Source organism: Carassius gibelio, chromosome A24 (genome assembly GCF_023724105.1).
Source record: "Carassius gibelio isolate Cgi1373 ecotype wild population from Czech Republic chromosome A24, carGib1.2-hapl.c, whole genome shotgun sequence".
NCBI classification, from domain to species: Eukaryota; Metazoa; Chordata; class Actinopteri; order Cypriniformes; family Cyprinidae; genus Carassius; species Carassius gibelio.
The window spans coordinates 13,823,560-13,843,871 of NC_068394.1; the positions used below are offsets into that span (position 1 = coordinate 13,823,560).

Here is a 20,312-nt window from a genome sequence, read left to right on the forward strand (position 1 = left end):
AAAACCGGAACACAATGTACTTGCTACATCTTTAGAAAAATGGCATCTGCACTAATATTAATATGTTTCTCTCTTATTCTGAGGTCCCCATAGTCACCAGATCAAGTCTGAATCCAGATCAGATGGTCACTGCAGTCACCCGGATACAGTACGTATCCAGCTCAGATGGTGGATCAGCACGTAGACAGGACCTCTACAGCCATGAATGTCAGCGAAGACCAGGACAACTAGATGAGCCCCAGAGACATATCCACAGTCAAGACCTTGTCTCTTAGACAGCCACCGGGACAAGACCACAGGAAACAGATGATTCTTCTGCACAATCTGACTTTGCTGCAGCCTGGAATTGAACTACTGGTTTTGTCTGTCTTGAGGAGAACTGCCCCTCCAACTGAGCCTTGTTCCGCCCAAGGTTTTTTTTTATCCATTCTGTCACTGATGGAGTTTTGGTTCCTCGTCCATGTCGCAAAATTGAATTGTTATTGATTGACACACTCTTGTGCAGTCTGTAAATGTGTTTACCAGAATTTAAATATTGAAATATCATGCAGAATGCCACTGCTGTTTTGCATAATACCAGAAATGTACTGCTCATTTGCATACACCTTAGTTACACTGCATTTAAAAAAGTAAACACATCATTATAAAAATGAAAGCATTTTATTTAATCTTAAAATCATGTTGTCATCACATCCGACAGATTACAAACTATCACAGTTTTTGAAAGCTAGTTTTCAGATTAAAAAAAAAATTAAAAACAGGAAATTATAACAAATCAAGAACTACAAATTTTTTTATAGAACTATAAAAAAATCAATTAACCTCCATTTTTAATCTCAAAGTACCATTTCAAAACATAATTTAAACACCTTTTCTTATACACAAAATCAAACACACAAACGAAGACATTTAATCAGTTTGCCATGCAGTGGATGTAACTTTAAATATTAATAAAAAAATTATATACTATTCTTTTTTATATAATTGTATCCAGATCATATAGATAATATATAGATATTTTATATTCAAGTCAAAACACTCAACCTCCCTTTATATAGGGAAACAAGCTAAATTAAAACATTTACCACAAATATAATCTAACAATGCTTTTATAGCTGCCATCAGCAGCATGGCTGTCTTTCAGGAACATTAAAAACAAAGGATTTCAGCAAAATTATTTTGGCACAGAAAACCACACATAATGCCAGCAGCATCTGCTTTGTAAAAAGACAAGGAAAGATTAGAGAAGCTTTTTTCTGATATTTTTTTCCAGGTTTAAAAAAAAAAAACATTCTGTGCATCACATTAGTCCAGGAGAGAGAGTGTATGTGCATCTCCTGAGCATTTGCTTGAGGCCAGTGGTGTGTGTCCCAGAGTTCTGTTGCTACTGCAGCATGCTTTTAATGGTCTTAGTGGTTGACTCATCATTAAGATGTTTTGTTGTGTACCTGCACAGACATTAATTAATTAATCATTATATTTACTGCATTCTTTTGAAGTATCATGTCAAGCTTTCATTAACACTGTTGCAAAACAAACATGCAGGGCTAAAAAAATAATCTTATGGAATATTCCTCACATTAAATGACAAAATATATATATATATATATATATATATATATATATATATATATATATATGAGTAACTAATTCAAAATGTGTCTTCGTTTACAAGTGCAGTTGACTGATATGAAATTAATATGGTACAATTTTATAGAATAATATTTATGAAAAAAATAAAAAAATAAAAACTTATATGATGCTCTAATTTTGGCTTGTTGAATAAGGTACCTGAGAGCATTTAGAAGACCTTCCACACTGCTTGGTGGCTGATCTCTGAGCACTTTAATGCAGCCTTTCATCTGTTAGGGGAAAAAAGCAACCATGGTTAGAGTGGCAGAGTAATGAAAGCACTCAACTTCATGAGTCATGATGCTGTGAGAGAGCCATCACCATGTTTTCTAAGCACTATGATTATAAGTCAGTGAGGGGAGGGGGAAAACTTCAGAGATGGGTTTTCAGTAACAGGAAATGGTAGTTTCACTCACGTCTATTTTGGAGGACTTTGCGAATGCGCCGACGGGATGGACGTAGTCGTAGAGGATGATGACCCCCACCATGACACGCAGACAGAAGGAAACGGTCTCCTCACTGCTGAAGCGGCTGCGATATTCTCTGTATCCAAACAAAATTAGAGAATAAGCAAATCTTTTTACATTTTTTTTTTTATATTTACCTACCAAGTTCTAGTAAATTGTTCTTGTTGTTTAATACACCACAAATTTTATGGTGTCATCAGATAGATGAGAAAATGGCAGACTTACGGGGTTTCCAACATAACTTTGCACACGCTTGCCATGGTGCTTAATACGTCTGTTGTGTTTTCAATGGGCAAATGTTTATTCTGTTGGGCAAAAGGAAAAAATTATATATGTATTTAAGTGTTTTTTTTTTTTTATATATATCACCGAGAACTGATTTGAAATGTTTTTATTTACCTCAGATACAAATTTTGTTGTGCCATCACTTAATGTTTTTAGCATGGGTGTAGCATCAGCATAAAATAGAGATATCCGATTGGCAAGCTCATTATTCACCTCGTTTTCTCCCTCTGCCTACATAGACAGACACCAAAAACATGACAATTTAAGCAAAGCAAGGAGAACATAGATTCTTCTTTCTCAGAACTTAGCACAGTCAATGCCTCATGAAAGTGATTAAAAGAAGACCATAAAGTGAACAATAAGAAGATTCATAACCAATTAAGTTTTTTTTTTCTGTGCTCCAATTTCACAGAAAAATCTGTCAAAAATGGTATACATCATTAATCTACTAAAGAGTAAAAAATGAATCCTTCAAAAATGGATGCATGTTACTTGACCCTTCTGTTTAAATGAGGATTGTATGCCAGTCAAATTTTGTGTTAGCAAAGCTAGCTTAATTTAAGTAACAATGGAATAACCCAGAATACAGTAATTTTGGTTAACAGGTAAATGGGAGAAACAGCAAATTGGACAAGGATCGGAAAAGTAAAGACATCCCCAGAAAGGAAAATTAAGCTTTAGTAATTTCGCAAAAATATGCGATGAATTATTTAAAAAAAATTCAGTGAAAATAAAGTCTTAATTTACTGTACTCTACTGAATAAAAAGGGTTATTTGAAAACAAATTTCAAACAAAACCATCAGCTTCAAAATGAGGACAGGCAGACAATAACAAATTTGTTTTTACTTAAGAAAGCGGTTTAATCTTTCAGTAAACTGCATACACCTGCACATTCTGGTGTGTCAAGTATAAAAATACATTCATACATTAAACATTAGTCTAAACTATTAGTCCTGATGTGGAGAGTGCCAGCTGGAGTGATTTATTTAGATCTCTTACAGTAGTAGGGCCCTAGGGAGCCATGGTGAGGCTACTGAATTCAGTGTGAGAGAATTTGAGGGGAAAACCAGCACCACTGCACTAAACAAGGTATGCATACTGCACGATGTCCCTCAGGGCTATGTATGTGGCCCACTCTCAGATCAGATATTTAGTCCTAGGAGGGCAGGACATCTCTGGGGAGGACAGGCACAAAAGCTGACCACAGATCAGGTGCCAAACTATATTGGTGCACCTCAATGCACTTCAGTAAGCATCTCAGAACTCTCTCCCAGTGGGAGGCTATTTTGTGTTTGGGTCTTCAATAGTCCCCTGAGGGTTGGTATGTCCAAGTGGCTGAGTGCTTAAATATGTGAGTGTGAAAGAAAAGGAAGTGTGTTGGTTATGTGAAAGGAGTGTGGGTCAAATCAAGAGCTGCTTTTCAAAGGCATATCTTTACATTAAAAGTAAAAAAAAACAGGTGTGAATTACTTAAGTGAAGACAGAAGTGTAGTACACAGAAAGGGGGGTTCTCTATTTGACACCAATAAAAAGGTGTCAGTTTCAGTTCTTGAGAAAACTCACAGGAACATTATTGATCCTCATGCGGCTTAGGGTCCTCCTGTAATAACTGAAGTCATTCTGAATGGCTGGATTTGTCATCTGCAAAAAAACGAAAACCACATGTCTTTAGTCAGTTTAGCTACACTACCATTCAAAAGTTTTTATTTTTATTTTTTTATTTTTATGCATAAATGGGTAAAAAGTGACAGTAATACTTTATTATTTATAATATAACAAAAGATTCTATTTCAAATAAATGTTATTCTTTTGAATCTTCTATCAAAAAATACTGACTGAAAAAAAAAAAAAAAGTTTCCACAAAAAAAATGAAGCAGTCGAACTGAAACGAGGCTGCTGAAGGAGTGTGAGACATGGCTTCAAAACAGCTGATCTTTTATTATGCCAGCCGACTGCTTCTGCTCCTTCCAGTTGTGCGTATGTGGGGAAAAAAAGCAGCACTGTGTTATCATTCTAGATACATTTGAAAGTTCTGTTATAATGCTGCTCTGTGCAGTGGTCATCAGTCTATTAAAAAGTACAAAATATTAAAAGGGTCTTTGGTGTTTCCATCTTTTAAAAAAAAAACTAAACCGGAAATCGAGGGGTTATGACGTCATTGGCCGGCGACACAATGGACAAGGCCCGTGTCTCTAGTTAAAATTTCTTATTTCTCTGGGTTTAAACAGTCTTTGAAACATTTAGGATAATCAAAGTACACAAGTCAGCAAAATATATAACTCCGTTCTAGTGATATTTGGATATTTTAATAATGAAAAAAATCATACATATTGTGCCTTTAAGCAGCACAACTGATTTCAACATTGATAATAATATTTCTTGAGCACCAAATCAGCATATTAGAATGATTTTTTAAGGATCATGTGACACTGAAGACTGGCGTAATAGCTGCAGTCTTCTTTTAGTTATTTTCCATTACAATCTTTGCTTGTTGTGGGTGATTGCTATACAGTTGTTCAAATTTTCATATTGGTTTTTAGATTAGTATTTGGTTTTTAGATTAGTATTGAAGTCGGGCTGTCATATGTGGATCAGCTTACTATGTTGTGTATTTTCAGCAGTTTCGGTATGAAAAATAAATTTCTTACTGATTAAATGGATTTATTGCATAAAAAAAAAAAAACGATCATGGATTTATTGCATTTTTGGATGCTAGGGCATTGTCATGTTGCAATAGTCACTAGCCACCAAGTCCCTTTCAGGTCTCTAAGTGTGGTTCAGTTTATAATTTTCATCTGTTTTATCATCTGCCAAGTGAAAATCTGATCCTTTAGAAAAGTTATAGCACACCTCTCAAAGTTAAATAAAGTTTAATACTCAAATTATGGGTTTTTAATCAACCTGTAACTCCAAATATGAACAATAGTAATAGTGATTCTGGCCTTAACAAAAACCACTAATACAATTATTGTGTATGCAAAGGTGTTTCAACGGGAGGCAATCTGCAGATAAGACTGAGGTAGACAAATACAGTCTGGTAGTCTAGAAGGCGGAAAACACTTACAGGATTACCCAAAGCTTTACATAAATGACTAACAGTTCCTTTAGGTACTTCTTTATCTGCCAGGACTGAGGAGACCCATGAATCCCTTTTAGAATTACTGTTTAAACTTAAAGCAATTCAGTCGATTTACTGTCAGACCAGACAGCCCATACTATTCCTGCAGTGTACGTTGCTACGGCACTAACGGTCTGAAGTAGGTCACTGCGTCAAGCTGAGAGGAGGGCATGGTTAAATGGAGGATGGCATGCCACCTTACACCCCCTATCTTCACGCATTAAGCAATTCCATCTGGGGGGCTCTTTAATTGGGACATCCCAGCTCGATGCAGCAGTGCGTCAGGGTGTATGTGAAGGTTTATTCAGGACAGAAAGATGCTAGTGTTAGTGCAGAGATGAAGAAAACGGCATGACGAAACATTATTTGATTATAACCCGAGACAAATTAGGTGGTTTACCGTTTAGTCATTTAGGGTTGTTTGAGTGTCTGAGGTTCTGACATGGTCAGAGCAGTGTGTGAAATCACACTATAGCTCAGCATGCTGCTGTCTTGACATAAACACATTTAATGATCGTTCACCATTATTAATTTGATGTAAAAGAAACAGCAGGTATTTAAGCAGAGAATAAGTGAATGAGGAGCGGGACAGATAAAAAGATAAATTCCTTGTGATCTTAAAGGGTCATGAAACCCCTGTTTCAGCACCGGTTAGTTTTCACCACAGTTTTAAAAAATGCTAAAATAAATGTGGGCGTGGTGCACTTGAGGAGAGGAGGGGGAAGAGGGGAGACAGGCAGCTTTGGGTTCAGACAGTTTCATTTCACTCCCATCAAATTAAAAACACAAATAACTGCACAGCCATTTGCACTCTGCATCGAAAAAGTATGCATATGTAGCTAGTGGTCGACTGATATATATCCAAGGCCGATATATCGGCCGATGTTTGGCATTTTTCAAATATAAGTAATACCAGCAGGTAAGTTTATTCCGCTTAGCCGATATGTTCAAGGAGGGACTTTTATGTCGACTCCGCTGAGACCGGAGGTGCTTGAGCACAGAGTGCTTACATTCACACTATTGTTCACTGTCATCGTAAATAGTTCTGTCTAATATGAATAGAAGTCTAATAATCACAGACAGAACGGTTAAATAAAGGAATTAATGTATACAAAAAGTATTATAACGATTGCTTTTATATTATTAGTAATAGAAAGGCAAAAATTATAATACTTTCTCGTTTGCCATCAGCACAAAGCTAATATGCATTTATATTTTATATGTGAATTGAATGCTTTAAACTCATGATTTCAAATTATGCTGTTGCCCACTGTCATATTCATGCCATTTTCTCTGTGTGCTTTATGTAAAACAAGTGTTGCCCTGGCTTTATTTGAAAAATATGATTCCCAATGCACACAAACCAGAATACTGAGTGTCCTGTTGGTTACAGTATTTACTTCCTTTTTATTTAGATTTTTATTAAATATTTATTTATGAAAAATACTTTTTCATCTAAAGTATATAAATGGGCTTTATATTGGCAATAAGCCCCCTGCTTTCCAAGATATTGGCATCGGCTGTCAAAAAAAAAAAAAAAAAAAAATGTTTCAGTCTAACACTTACATTAACGTGCTGTTGCTGCTCTGATAACTTTAGGCTTATTTTGTGGCGTTTATATAAGCCTTGATGGGTTGTGTCATGGAGCTTTAAAATGGTTACACTCACTAAGTGAAGGAATCACATTTTTGCCAAACTCTCATTACAAAGAGAAAAAAAAAAAACACTCTCCTTTGATGCATGAACCTTCAAACAATGTACTATAGTCCTTTGCCACATCACAAATTTTGATGTCAACACGACGTAAATTTTAATCCCGGAAGATTAAAATAGTGCAAAAATCTTCAAATTAACCAGTTTTCTCCAACAAATGGAACTTTCGAATGTTAACATTGTCTTCTATAATGTGCAACACAAAAACCTCTGCTAAATTAAAATAGAAAAAGTAGTCTGGGGTTTCATGACCCTTTTAATGTCGTGAAAGGCTTGGCAAGCACCTGTGCCAGTGAAAACTGACACATGCAATTGAAAAGTAATTATTTTCTCATTAGCTGGTTTCCAATCACAATTAGCATGTCATTAGAAAGAAGTGGAAGCTTGTTAAGGCATCACATCCTAGCCAGTCTCATCTATCACATGGTAATGTGTAATAGAAGACTGCAAATTAATATTCTGCTGACTTGCAGTAAATGGTGAGCTCATCTTTTAACCAGGGATTTAATTTGACTACTGAAAGTTAATGAATGACTTCTACTCATGGACATCATATTTTACATAAAGAAAATGAAGCATGTCTTAGGTCCATTATGTTTGCTAATTAAACATGATGTGTATTATTTTCATAACAATTAGGAATATATTTCCCAATTTTTGATTACAGTGCTACATCTGAATGTTCACATTTAATTTTGTGTTTTTCCCATTAGTGATTATCATTAAATTCTCAATAATGTAGTATTTTTGTTATCATAAATTAATGACAATATAATACTATCAATATAATATCAATGTGCATGATTATTTTTGTATTTTCTTTTATTATTATTATTATTATTATTATTATTATTATTATTATTATTATTATGTTATTAAGAATTTGGAGGGCTGGACATTTCTTAATATTTGCAGAGTTTGGTTCCAAAACGCTATAAATCCATTTTGATTAATTTGAGTAAAAATGTGTTTTCTTTACCAAAAAATCGGCTGGATGAAAACCACTATTTTTTTTTTTTTTAACTTTCACATAGCATCTTTAGGTTATAATAACATAAAAAAATTCAAATCCAGATTTAGACTGAATTATTTATTATAAAATGTTTTTTTTTTTTTCCCAAAATGCAATTAATCCATTGAATCAATATGAAAGTTATTTTTCATACTGAAACGGCTGAAAATAGACAACATAATAAGCTGATCCAAATATGACAGCCTCTGAACTTCAATACTAATCTTATATACAGGCACTGGACTAAAAATACATTTATCAGACATCGCTCCCAAAATGAATTCAAATGGTCATCTTGTTTGCTATAAATTAATTACAGCAATAAAGAAAACTTCATTATGAACAAGAACACATTCAATATCACATTATACCACACAATATCACATTTGACCACACAAATTCCAAAATGACATTTCCCTTAAATTCATCTTCCAAAAGTGCATTCATCTTTGTCATGTTACATTAATTTAGTTGACTATATGCTGTATTAACAAAAACAAATGTCATTAATAAAAACACTAACACTGACAAGCTATGCAATATGGCATTCATAATCGAATGTGATTCATCTAATGAACGTGATATTGCATAGCTTGTCGATGATATATGGCTTTGTGTATTAAATGCCGCTCCATCTGAAAGAATGTGATGGAGAGTTACCGGTACTATTAATCACAGATTTTGCTTTACTGACGAGATGTGCGTGACAATCACATGTGATTTATCATGCAGCACTTGTTTGTTGATCACAAAGTACAAAGTAGATGAGGAAAACTAGGATGCTGGGTTTATTTAAAGCATCACCGTTACTGTCTAGAGTGCGTGGGATATCGCATTCTGCAGAGAAGGGAGATTGGCGTTAGTCACGGTTTGGAAAAAAAAGGGAGTAAACATGATCTAATAAGTCAGCGGGTATCGCATTTTGCGTGAATTTAAAAATTGACTTCTCAATTCCGACAATATACAATACTGATTTTGACGCAAACTCAACTTTTTAAAAAAATAAAGGCGTTTATTGCGTTATGGAACCAAACACTTCATTTGTAATAAATACAAAAAATGTTAATGATACAACAACAAGACTTCATTTTATTGAATTACTGTTGAAATATAATTTGTATTTCTTATTATAAAATTCAAACATGTTCTTGACAGGTTTTGTGAGATTCAAACCAATGACTTTTGACCTGTATTGTGTCAGCTGAAGTATTAGTACACATTCAATTCTAAATAAGAATTTTAAATGCAAAATTAATTCATCGACTGACTGATAAACCTATATCACATATAATGGTCTTTAATTTATGCAATGCTTGCAACCAAAAAATAAAAATAAATAATAATAACAAAAAACATAATATAATATAATCTCTTGAGGAATGGTCCTCACCTTGAGCTCATCAAATCGCAGTGTGAAGTGCAGGATCTCAGCAAACTGTTTGGCGAGGGCTTGCTCTCTCTCCAGATGCTGTGTGGGGTCATCATTTGTCTCACTAGTGAGTGCTCTCAATAGACTATGCAGCGCTGCTTCTGTAGAGTCACACAATCATCAGTTAGGGTTAATTAGGTTCTTATTGAGTGCAACAGATTTTTTTAACAATCATATAATTTACCAATTATAAACATCCACCCACTGATGAGTTAACTATAACTCATACCCAGGCAACTATAATGGATGGTTGTTTTTCAACTAAATATTGTATAAAATGCTTGTTTGATGCTGACATATTGATTCATACTGCTTGCAGACCAGCACTAAGAATCAATCCTTCCATCAAACTACATAAAAATATCTGGTATCATACAGGACCTAATTAAATAATAAATGTTATTTAATGCCTAATCTCCAACTATTATCTCAGACACACAAACATACCCCAGGCTACACAGAAGGTACACCCTTACATTAGGCCTAATCTGAACTTTCTCTGTGTTCTTTAACACACAGTGACGTCTTAAAGTGGTCATATGAAGCAATAAAAAAATTTCCTTTCTCTTTGGAGTGTTACATGCTCTCTGTGTATAAATAAGACCTGTAAATTTGTCTAAAATACTAAAGTCTCAAATCTAAAGAGATTTTCTTTATAAAAGTTAAGAGTCAACCACACCCTCCTAAAATGACTTATTCTAAGAAGCCCCCACAGGTCTACATCACGATGTGGGAAGGTTTGCATAACGCCGCACAAATGTTCATGCAAAGAAAGAAAGACATAACTTTTATACTATTAGGCAACTGCCATGTTGTGGAGTCGCTGTGTGTTTCGTTGTGAAAGCGAAACTACTTTTGTTTGGCCTTCCAAAAGGACACAACTAGAAATCAGTGGTTAAGTTGTATTAACAACACTGTTCTGGAACCGTTCAAGCCAAATATTCAGATGTGTGCCGTGAATTTTTTGGAGGATGATGACTGTTTCCTGAACCAGTAGCCTACAATGCATCTCTGGCACAAAGGCTTTTATTATAAAGTGGGGCTTTAAAGTTCCAACTTTGCAAGGACAGTCTGGCGCTTCTGACTTCTGTATGTTTTTTATATTTAAAGTAATTGCCAGCAGTGTAGAGTAAGCTTGTTGTTCAGAAATACAGACATGGTTTTACGTTTACGCAGCGCGATACGCAATTCAACGCATAAAAACACAGTATAAGTCATTATAATCATAAATGATGTCCCCACTGGATGCAACAAATTCCTCGTTTATAGTGATTTTTTTTTTTTTTTTTCATCTAATGATGTCCGTATCGCAAACTAATTATTCTATTTAACTGGATCTTCTTTGTGAACAGGTCAAACCAGTTCACCAAACCGAACTGAATCGTTTGAAATGGTTTGCATCTCCAGCATGCACTAATCCACAAATTACTTAAATTAGTCCGTTTATAAACGTGCCTGACACAATCTGAAGCTAAATAAACCAATATTCCAATGTATTTAAATTACTCCTAACAGTTCATTGACTGAACTGCTGAAAGAGAACCGGTGATGGGATGTGCATGAGCAGAGCAGCTGGACTGAGTCTCATCATGCTGGGAGACGGCATCACAGTTTGTTAATGGAGGGCATAACATTTCCGTCACATGCTAGAGGCATTCGGCCTAATACAACGCACTGGATAGCTGGCGAATCAGAGCACTACTCGCTTTTTTAGAACGATGAGCTTTGTAAGAATCGACATGTTTCAGAAAGGCGAGATAGGGGAGAAACAATAATGTAGATTATGTTGAAAATAATTTGTTTTTTAACCTTAAACCGCATAAACACATTGCATTACATGAAATACACAAAATTATGTTCTTTTAGTAAAGTCATATGACCCCTTTAAGCCTCAGTAAACAGCTTGATGACTTGAGGGGCTGTTCTTAACCCACAATTCCCTTTTTCATTCTCTTCATTGCTCTGTTGAGGCAATCCAGTACACAGCAGCATGTTAGAGTAATTATATTACATAAGAGTCAGTCATAAGAGTTTATGGTTGAGGTACGGTATGATCTCAGTCTGGCCGCATCAACCCAATTTTTAATCCTGATCTCAATTACAAGTCTTAAAATATACACATAAACAAAACAAACCAGAGTTGCCTTTGAAGTGATTCATGTTTCGCTGTTGCCAGTATTGCAAAATTGTACAAAAAACTCCTACTGCATGTTGAATTAAGTCTGCTCCGAGAGTTAAAACTATTTTGGAGGGTTTTCAACTTTATTTTTATCGCCACATTTGGAAATTACAGTAATCAATCCCGTCTGAAGGTAAACAGAGGCTAGAATTGTCTGTTAACTTATTTATTCCCATACGGACTCAAGTTTTTCATAATCAAGCCAATCTAGCCATACAGGCTGCTCTCCACATCAATGTGAGAGAGAGAGTGGGAATTTTTAGGCTGGTGACTGAAACTGGAGCAGTATGTAGAGTAAATTGAGCAGATTTGCCATAAGGTAATGACCTTCATCTGCTTTAGTCAGCTTGGCAGGGCAGAATAGCAGATTAAAAATGGCCATGGAAGCACACTATTCTCCTCCCAGTCAAAACAGAGCTTGAGATAAGTGGCTTTTAAGGGCATATGCTGAGAATGGAGTGTGAGGTGAGGATGACAGATCAGAGGAAAGCAGGGCAGGGAAAGGGACAAGAAAGCAAGAGAGAACAACTAAGAGATGTAAGTAATGTTAAAATGTATAGTACATTGAGGAATTAAATGTGAATCAATCAGGAAACCTGACACTCTGCTCTACAAATCTGTTCTTGTCTGGAGACTCGGACAGACTTATCAGAATGCAGCAGCATGCCTTTTTCATGCTGTTAATACAATTATAACACCACTGACACCCAAAGTCTCAAACGTTGACTTAATATGCACATACAGGGAAATAATGTGATTTTTGTAATGTAAACAGTGAAAACTGGTTATTTTAATAAGCTGATATTTGTGAGTTATCAGCTTACTGGTGTGCATGTAAATATGCTTATTGGCTACATTTACATGCAACCAAATAATCCATTTGTAATCAGATTGACGGCTCAATCTGACTGAAAAGCCTTCATGTAAAAATCTTAAATGATCCAATTGCGCTTGATTGGAATGACATTTCAAACGGATTGAAGGGGGTGGTTTATTCATTTTCTAATACGATTGAGAGTGCATGTAAACACACGATCGGAATGAACTCCTAAATTGAAAAGACTGCACATGTGCAATTACACAGAAACAGCGTAAAGATGATGCATGCCTCTTCCTTTTGAATAAAGTGTTGTAAAAATGCGTGTGCTGTCATTATGCCATCATATCCTTACACTGTAAAGGACTGTAAAGTGGAGGAGGACAACCTGCCACCTGTCCTTGTTTTGGATTCTCATCTGCAGGCAAACCGTTTTGGGTGCAGGGAGGGGCATTTGTTTGCATGATAAATATGAGCAGAAATGAGCAGATAAATATGAATTCTGCTATTAAAAACAAATAAAGAAACCTTGTAGGAGAGTGGTTCTTATGTGCAAGAGAAACTCTATATTTGTGCATTTTGCGCATGTAAAAAAAAATGAAAAATAAAATATAAAAATTCCGATTTGAAGCTTGTGACATACAAATGTGCACATCAACCTGATCACTTTATTTAGCATTCATGTAAACACTACATTCAGATTCATCAATTAATTATTTGTTAGATTCAACCAACAACAGAATGGTACATCCAACATAAAGTTCCATCATGATCAAGCAATCAAGCAAGGAATCGATGGAAGCTTTCATTGGCCAGGGCCTGCCCATGAGGCTGTTTGACCGACATGTCAAACCACTTATAACTGTTTGTTTCGTTCAGCGCCATGTTTCGGGGTGTGGAAATGTCGCCACAGTAAGAAGATTCTATGCCGTTAACTTTAAAAATTTAACATACTTTTGAAACTCCAGTGTTTAGTTGATCCTGATAAGCGTTTGTCGTCACAGTTGTGGCTACTACAGCTTTCGTCTTCTGTGATCTTCATGGCATATTTTATTTCAAGACGGAAAACTAAAAGAACACAACACACGTCTCCCGGAAGTCCTGTAGAATTCAAACAATCCAATGATGACTTTGACAATCCTGAAGTGTTTCCATTTTTGAGTCCCATATACATCAGACATTTAGCCAAAGGTCTGTCTGAGGCTGAGACTAACTGCTCATGACCCAGCAAGAAAAATTCAAACTGACAACAAAATGGTCTAACAGAAAAGAGAAAGGTTTATTCAGAAAGTAGGGTATTTCACCAAAAGTGGACTTGATAATTTGTTTGTTCAATGCATAGAAATGTCCCTTTGTCTCATCTATCAAGAAACGGTCTGCACTGAAACTAAACCCACCACAGAGACAAGTATGCAAGCTTGCAAGACCAAATGAGATCAGACAAAGTGTTGAAGATCAAAATTGGACTATCAGCTCAGCAAAATACATTTGTACCCCAAACCCAGATGAACCAGTCACCCGTTTGAGCTAGCTTTCAGGTAGCTAAACTGATTGCAAACAGCAGTAGGTCATTCAGTGATGGCGAATTAGTCAAGAAATATATGAATGCTCATGTGGAGAAGGTGAGCCCCAATAAGAAAGATGTTAAAAGCAGTGAGTCTGTCCGCAAGTACAATCACCAGACAAATTGAAGAAATGGGGGATAATGTATATGCCCAGCTGCAGGAGAAAGTTAAAGAATATATATATATATATAATATTATATTTATATATATTTGCATTAGCACTAGTTGGGGGGGCGATACTGCAAAATTTGGTATCGATCCGATATCAAATTCATATAGGGTCAGTAACGCCGATACCAATACGATACTTTTATATATATATATATAAAAAAAAAGCTTTTGTGTAGGGGAGTGCACTAGGTCTATGTCATTATTTCTGAGGTGAATGAATGATCAACTATTTAGGCAATATTTTTTATTAATGTATTGAAGTCCTCAAAATTATTAGTTATTAGGCACTGTAGAATGAATTCTTTCCAGCCTTAAAAAAAAATAAAAATAAGAATAAAAAAAATCTCTCCTCTGGTTATAAAGGAAATGAAATAAAGTGCACACAATTATTACTGAAGAACAAATATACCTATGCAATTAAATTCCCTGAGCCCCCCTTTTGAATGTGCTATCAGTTTCACTCACTCTGTCCGCTGCTCCTCGGCGCGTTGTGTCAGTGAGTCACGTGACGACACAACAACGACTCACAGCAGAGCAGCGGGAGTGGGAGGAGTAGCAAAGTGGCCCAGGATGTGAAAGCAGCGTTTGCTCAGGATTGTAGAGATAAAAGACACGAGCAGAGTATAATGAACGTAGATGAGAGATATTTAAATTAAAATATCGATTCGATTACAATTGTATCGATCCGATACCAATACCAGTGTTGGTATCGATACTATCGATATTTAGATCGATCCGCCCACCCCTAATTAGCACTGGATGAGAGCAATGATGTGCAGAAGGAGCTGGAAGCCCTACAAAGTCTCAAAGGTTTTATGAAAGGGGAGCAAGAAACGATGAGAGTATTAGATCTACTGTAGACTGGTCCAAGTTGGCCAGCATCAAATGATGGTGCTCCTTGTATGGTTGGTGCATTGTGGGGGCTAATAGAACACATGAATAGGTCAACCTGATAGTTTTGAGCCATTTTTACGAGCTGCTTCCTGAGATATACAACTTTTTTCTGAAAAAGGGCTAAACTGTCCCAGAACTGATCAATGCAGAATGGAAATGGGACCTGGTCTTTTTAATAGCTGTGACAGAAATATTGAATGGCCTCCACTTGCAACTACAAGGGAAAGGGACACCAATGTGTTACAAGTGCAAAAGCAAGACTTCCCCCATCTCCCTGTTACCCTTAGCCTCTCAGCTGAGAAACCCGTGGCCCCAATTCACCACTGAAAAGTCAGTGGAATTGCTGGAAATGTTGAAGTTGGAGTTTGATGTGCGATTCTGTGATCTACATGTCTACGCTAAAGAAATCAGCCTTGTCCAGAGGCAGTTTGAGTTGGCTAAATAACAGAAATGTGATGTTCTGAATTGAATTCTATGCTGCCCTCCCTAACGAGACATACCCAAATATCAAAAGGCATGCAGTGAAGATGTCCACACTTTTTGGCAGCACATGTGGCATCTGTGAGCAAACCATTTCACGCATGAAACTGATGAAAATTCAAATGAGATCAAGACTCACTGATGAACATTTGGATCAGCTGTCAGCTGAGACTGTCTGTGACAGGGATGAAACCTGACATTGGACTTCTCAGCAGCCAGATGCAAGCCCACAGTTCACACTGATTAATATGCATAAGTATATGTTTTGATTTCAATAGAAATTAATATATAAAAATGCCATTTTGATAATAATATAATGCTAATAATAATAGTAGTAATTGAGTAATAATGCTATTTTAATAGGCTATGTATCTCTTGAAAAGTAATGCTCATTTGTCTGTACGTGGAAACTTTATAATAAACTAATCTGGCATTAGGAAGCATAATTAATGCATTTAAAATCATCATAAAATCTCCACAATAATATTGGTAATCACTCTAGTCCTCACAGAAAGACAGATTTCTGGCATTTAAGCCTATCTGTCAGCTAGTGTGTTACCCCAACCATTGTGTTTTGTGTGAAAGGACCAGCTTTGGTACTTCCCAGGGGCTTCTCAGGTTTTAATGTGTTTGCACAGTATGTGTTAGTCTGCATTTAATTTTACAGCTCAGAAAAACTGATTGAAACAGATACTGCAAATGGTACTTCCCAAATTTAAAGGTACAGTTCACGTAAAAACTCCACTCCCCAAATTCCCAAACTTGTTACGACAAGCACTTTTAAATCAACCAAAAATTCACTTTCATAATATGGAAAAGAGCAGCCAGTATAAAGCATTCAGGTTTGGAATGACATCAAGGTAAGTAAATGATTTCAAAATGTTAATGTAAAAAGATTTCTGCATAACTACTTCTGCTATGGAAAACAGGCTAATGTACCTAATCTCTGTGAAAATTCGTAGAACTTCTTTAGTTTGCCAACTAGTGGCACCACAGCAGCCCACGCCTGGTCTTGTAATGCTTCATCATTAGGGTTCTGGATTGCCTGAAAAAACAAACACAACATCTTAATTTCACAACAACTGCCGAGTTATAAGCAACGTTCCAAATGAGTCCAAATGAAACATATTATTAAATGACTGTATGAGGTTGTGTTAGAATTATGTATGTGAGATGAGGTTTTCAAATGATGTGCTCATGAGGGTGGCAATTTGAAGATGTAACTAATGTGAAATACAAGCACACAAGAGGTTTGAAGGTTTTTCATTACATTTTTCCATTATGACACTGGGCAGAACATCTAGTCAATGTTTTTCTCTCTACCTCAGTGTGCTTTTAATTTCCAAATACATGAGGCTCATTAAAATAATTACTGAGTGTGCTGACATAAAAAAGAAATACACCACATTTTATTCAGCGAATTAGATCAAAGAAACATTTGAGAAAAATTTAATTCTGCATTAGACAACATTCCATGGCAACTGCATCTGTATAGCAACAGTATCCATGGCAACAAGAGTATCAATCACACTGACACTCACTCATACCGAGGCATGACTGAGCAGAGCAGAGAATTTGGAATGATACAAACACAGTGTGCTATGTTTTAAAGCTACCAATATTATTCCTTTAACTCATTTTTGTGTGAATTTATGTACATACTGTAAAGAGACCATTTTTGCATGAACAGTTTTATAGGTACATGCATATAAGTCGAACATCAGCAGACCTCTGTTATCTTGAGAGTGTGCCTATACCTCTCGTATCTCTTGGCCCGCGCCTTTATATGCCTGTAGTTCGTCAAGTACTCCCAGTGCATCCTTTAGGACCACATCCACTTCTTCCCACGTTTTACGCTCTGCTTCTGTTGGCTGAGCATCTGGAGGAAGAGAGAGAGAGAGAGAGAGAGAGAGAGAGAGAGAGAGAGAGAGAGAGAGAGAGAGAGAGAGAGAGAAAGGGAATAAATGGCATAAGTTTCAAGATCTTTAATCAAAACATCTTTCAAGGTCACATTTAGTCAGTGTCTGACACATTAAAAGTGAATATTCAACAAATGAACAGGAATCAGAGCTTTATAGAGAATGAGGCAAGATTAAAATGAAGGAAATAACAAAGATAGAGTATTTGGTGACACTTTGCACAATATATTTAACCCTGTGTTTGTGCTGAATAGTAAGCACACTGAAGAAAGGGTATTACAGTAAAAGTACTCTTCAGAACTTTCCATTCATTTAAGAATTTTTTTTTTTTTTTTTTTATCATGGTTTCCATAAAAAAATATTAAGGAGCACAACTGTTTTCAAAATTCATAATGATAAGAAATGTTTCTTGAGAACCTAAATCAGCATACAAGAATGATTTCTGAAGGATCATGTAATACTGAGGACAATTCAGCTATGTCATCCTAGACATAAATTACATATTAAATTATAATAAAACAGAAAACAGTTACTTTTATTTGTTTTGTTATATTATTTCACAATTTTACTTACTTATAATAAGTAATACATTTTTGACCAAATAAATGTAACCTTGGTGAGAATGACATAATTATTTGAAAAACATCAAAACAATCTAACCTTAATAACATTGCAGTGAAATTCTTATTTACGGCTAATTGCTGGGGCATTTAAATGTTTTATTTTATTAAAAGCTTATTTAAATTTCTATAAACCATTGCATTTAAAAAAATAACCACCCAAGACAATATAAACTACAAAATTAGATTTTTGAAGTGATCACTGTAAATGGACTTCACTAGCAGACATTTTTTTAAAGTGATTTGGTTGCTCACATTTGTTTAGATTGACTCTACAAGTAGGTATGGACAGTAGTTTGTACACTTACATAATTTGGATTTATAACTCAAACTGGTTTGGAGTGACAAGAGTGAGCGAGAAAACTATGAGAAAATTCGAATTTTGGGGTGAATCCCTGGGGATCCTAAAGAGTAATTGAGTCAAACATTTACAGCTAAGCCTGTTTCATATATTTAAATGGCAATGTGTGGAATTTTAAATGGTGGAAACTGGAATGGCCCACATCTAAAGAGAAACCTCCATGAGACATTGGCAGCTGTTAACTACAGCTGGCTTCAAATGCAAGTTAAGAAATCAAGGGCCACCTCTTTTCTCACCAAGCATTCAGATGCCAGACATTAAGAGAAACTCTTAGCTTTTTTGTCTGTGTATCTTTTTATATTGATAGAGTAGCTCTTGTTCCAGTGCACTGTCTATTAGAGTCTCTTGTACTCCAGCCCTCTTTATTAGCATATTACATAACATTTTTCTTATATGTGTCTGACTGTTGAGCCACGAATGAGTCAACAGTTTTGAGGTGACTCCGTATAACCCGCTGTCTTTCTTCAAAGGAATAATTATATGACTTAAAATTGAGACAAACATGGTAAGATGGAAATGTTCTGTGGGCAAGGGTAATAAAGGCCAGGAAACTCTTATTTTCTACTGTCTTATTTTATTTTTGGTTCATTCACCATCCTCCGCTTTGGAGAGGGTTTTTGGGTTCAAACAAATGAGATGGTAGCAGATTGTGAGTGGTTCCCAGGGGAAAGGAGTTTAAGATATTATCAAGACCCACAAGGGGAACTGCCATTTTTTTACAAGTTGACCGGGTTCTTAACTACACCAAGTGTCCCAGAATCCCAGCTCTCAAACATACCAAAAAGGACACGCGATACACTAAATAAGCGCATTTTGAGGTAAGCTTCGAGAATGAAGGCTTGTTTACAGCAAATAAATGAAAGCGAGTTAATGGAAAGGGGAGAAATATCTCACTTTCGAAATCGAGGAAGAAGTTGGGCTCTTGTTCAAGATCTGTGCATGTCAAAACTTTAAGGAGGTTCCCCATGACAACGTACCTACAGGAAAAAAAGACAGACAGAGTTAGGTCACATATTCTGAACAGAATTAATAAATCTAATGGTCAGATCCAAGTGGGGGCAGCACTTAATAGCCATACTTTGATTCCATCATGGCACTAATCTCCCCTGTTATCAGTCAAGAAACCGTCGCCCTTCCAAACACCAGTCAACGCTCCTTTCCTTTACCACACAGCTTCCACTCTCCAGACATAGTGGTTTTCCTGTGCAGTGTCTTGGGTTGACCAGATGTCACTACTGTAACCCCCCCCCTCCTTCAGCACACACACAGAGTTACGGGAATCCCTGCGCTTTGGTGGCCAGAGCCAACCATGCATGTCATGCCTACTGCTCACGTTCAGTTCCCTATTGAGGGGCCCCAAACTTTCAAAGTTAAGATTTAGGAAGTAGACTAGTGTTTTTAAATGTAAAAATAGCTCTCCAAAACCATTCATTCTCTTGGGATAACTGAGACTACTGTGTTTAACATTTTGTGTTTGCAAAACGTGAATAACTGTAGACATGGGTGAAATACAGAAGTAAGGTCAAACTATCTTTCCATACAGCAAAATCAAGGAAGGAAAAATCATATTCCAAAGATGTTCAATAGAGGGGTAATTTCCTAACAAACAGTACTTTCTATGTTCTTTTAAAATGAAAGTTTAAAGTACT

At 36.0% G+C, this 20,312-nt stretch overlaps 1 protein-coding gene across 2 annotated transcripts in view; it reads right to left on the minus strand.

The window, feature by feature from the left end:
* Positions 1-641: 641 nt before the first annotated feature.
* The window catches only part of LOC127946214 (CYFIP-related Rac1 interactor B-like), a 73,277-nt gene continuing 53,606 nt past the window's right edge, over positions 642-20,312 (minus strand). Inside the window, exons 1-11 of one of the 2 annotated variants that reach the window (XM_052542626.1) lie at positions 19,742-19,922; positions 19,558-19,640; positions 17,521-17,642; positions 16,703-16,808; positions 9,619-9,758; positions 3,949-4,026; positions 2,499-2,615; positions 2,325-2,404; positions 2,049-2,175; positions 1,788-1,862; positions 642-1,444 (exon numbers count right to left, since the gene is read on the minus strand). In XM_052542626.1, the coding sequence (XP_052398586.1) occupies positions 1,385-1,444; positions 1,788-1,862; positions 2,049-2,175; positions 2,325-2,404; positions 2,499-2,615; positions 3,949-4,026; positions 9,619-9,758; positions 16,703-16,808; positions 17,521-17,642; positions 19,558-19,640; positions 19,742-19,755 (1,002 nt within the window). In that variant the 5' untranslated portion in view covers positions 19,756-19,922 and the 3' untranslated portion in view covers positions 642-1,384. Of the gene's footprint in view, positions 1,445-1,787; positions 1,863-2,048; positions 2,176-2,324; positions 2,405-2,498; positions 2,616-3,948; positions 4,027-9,618; positions 9,759-16,702; positions 16,809-17,520; positions 17,643-19,557; positions 19,641-19,741; positions 19,923-20,312 lie in introns of those variants that run through there. The other variant, XM_052542627.1, reaches the window with a different exon arrangement.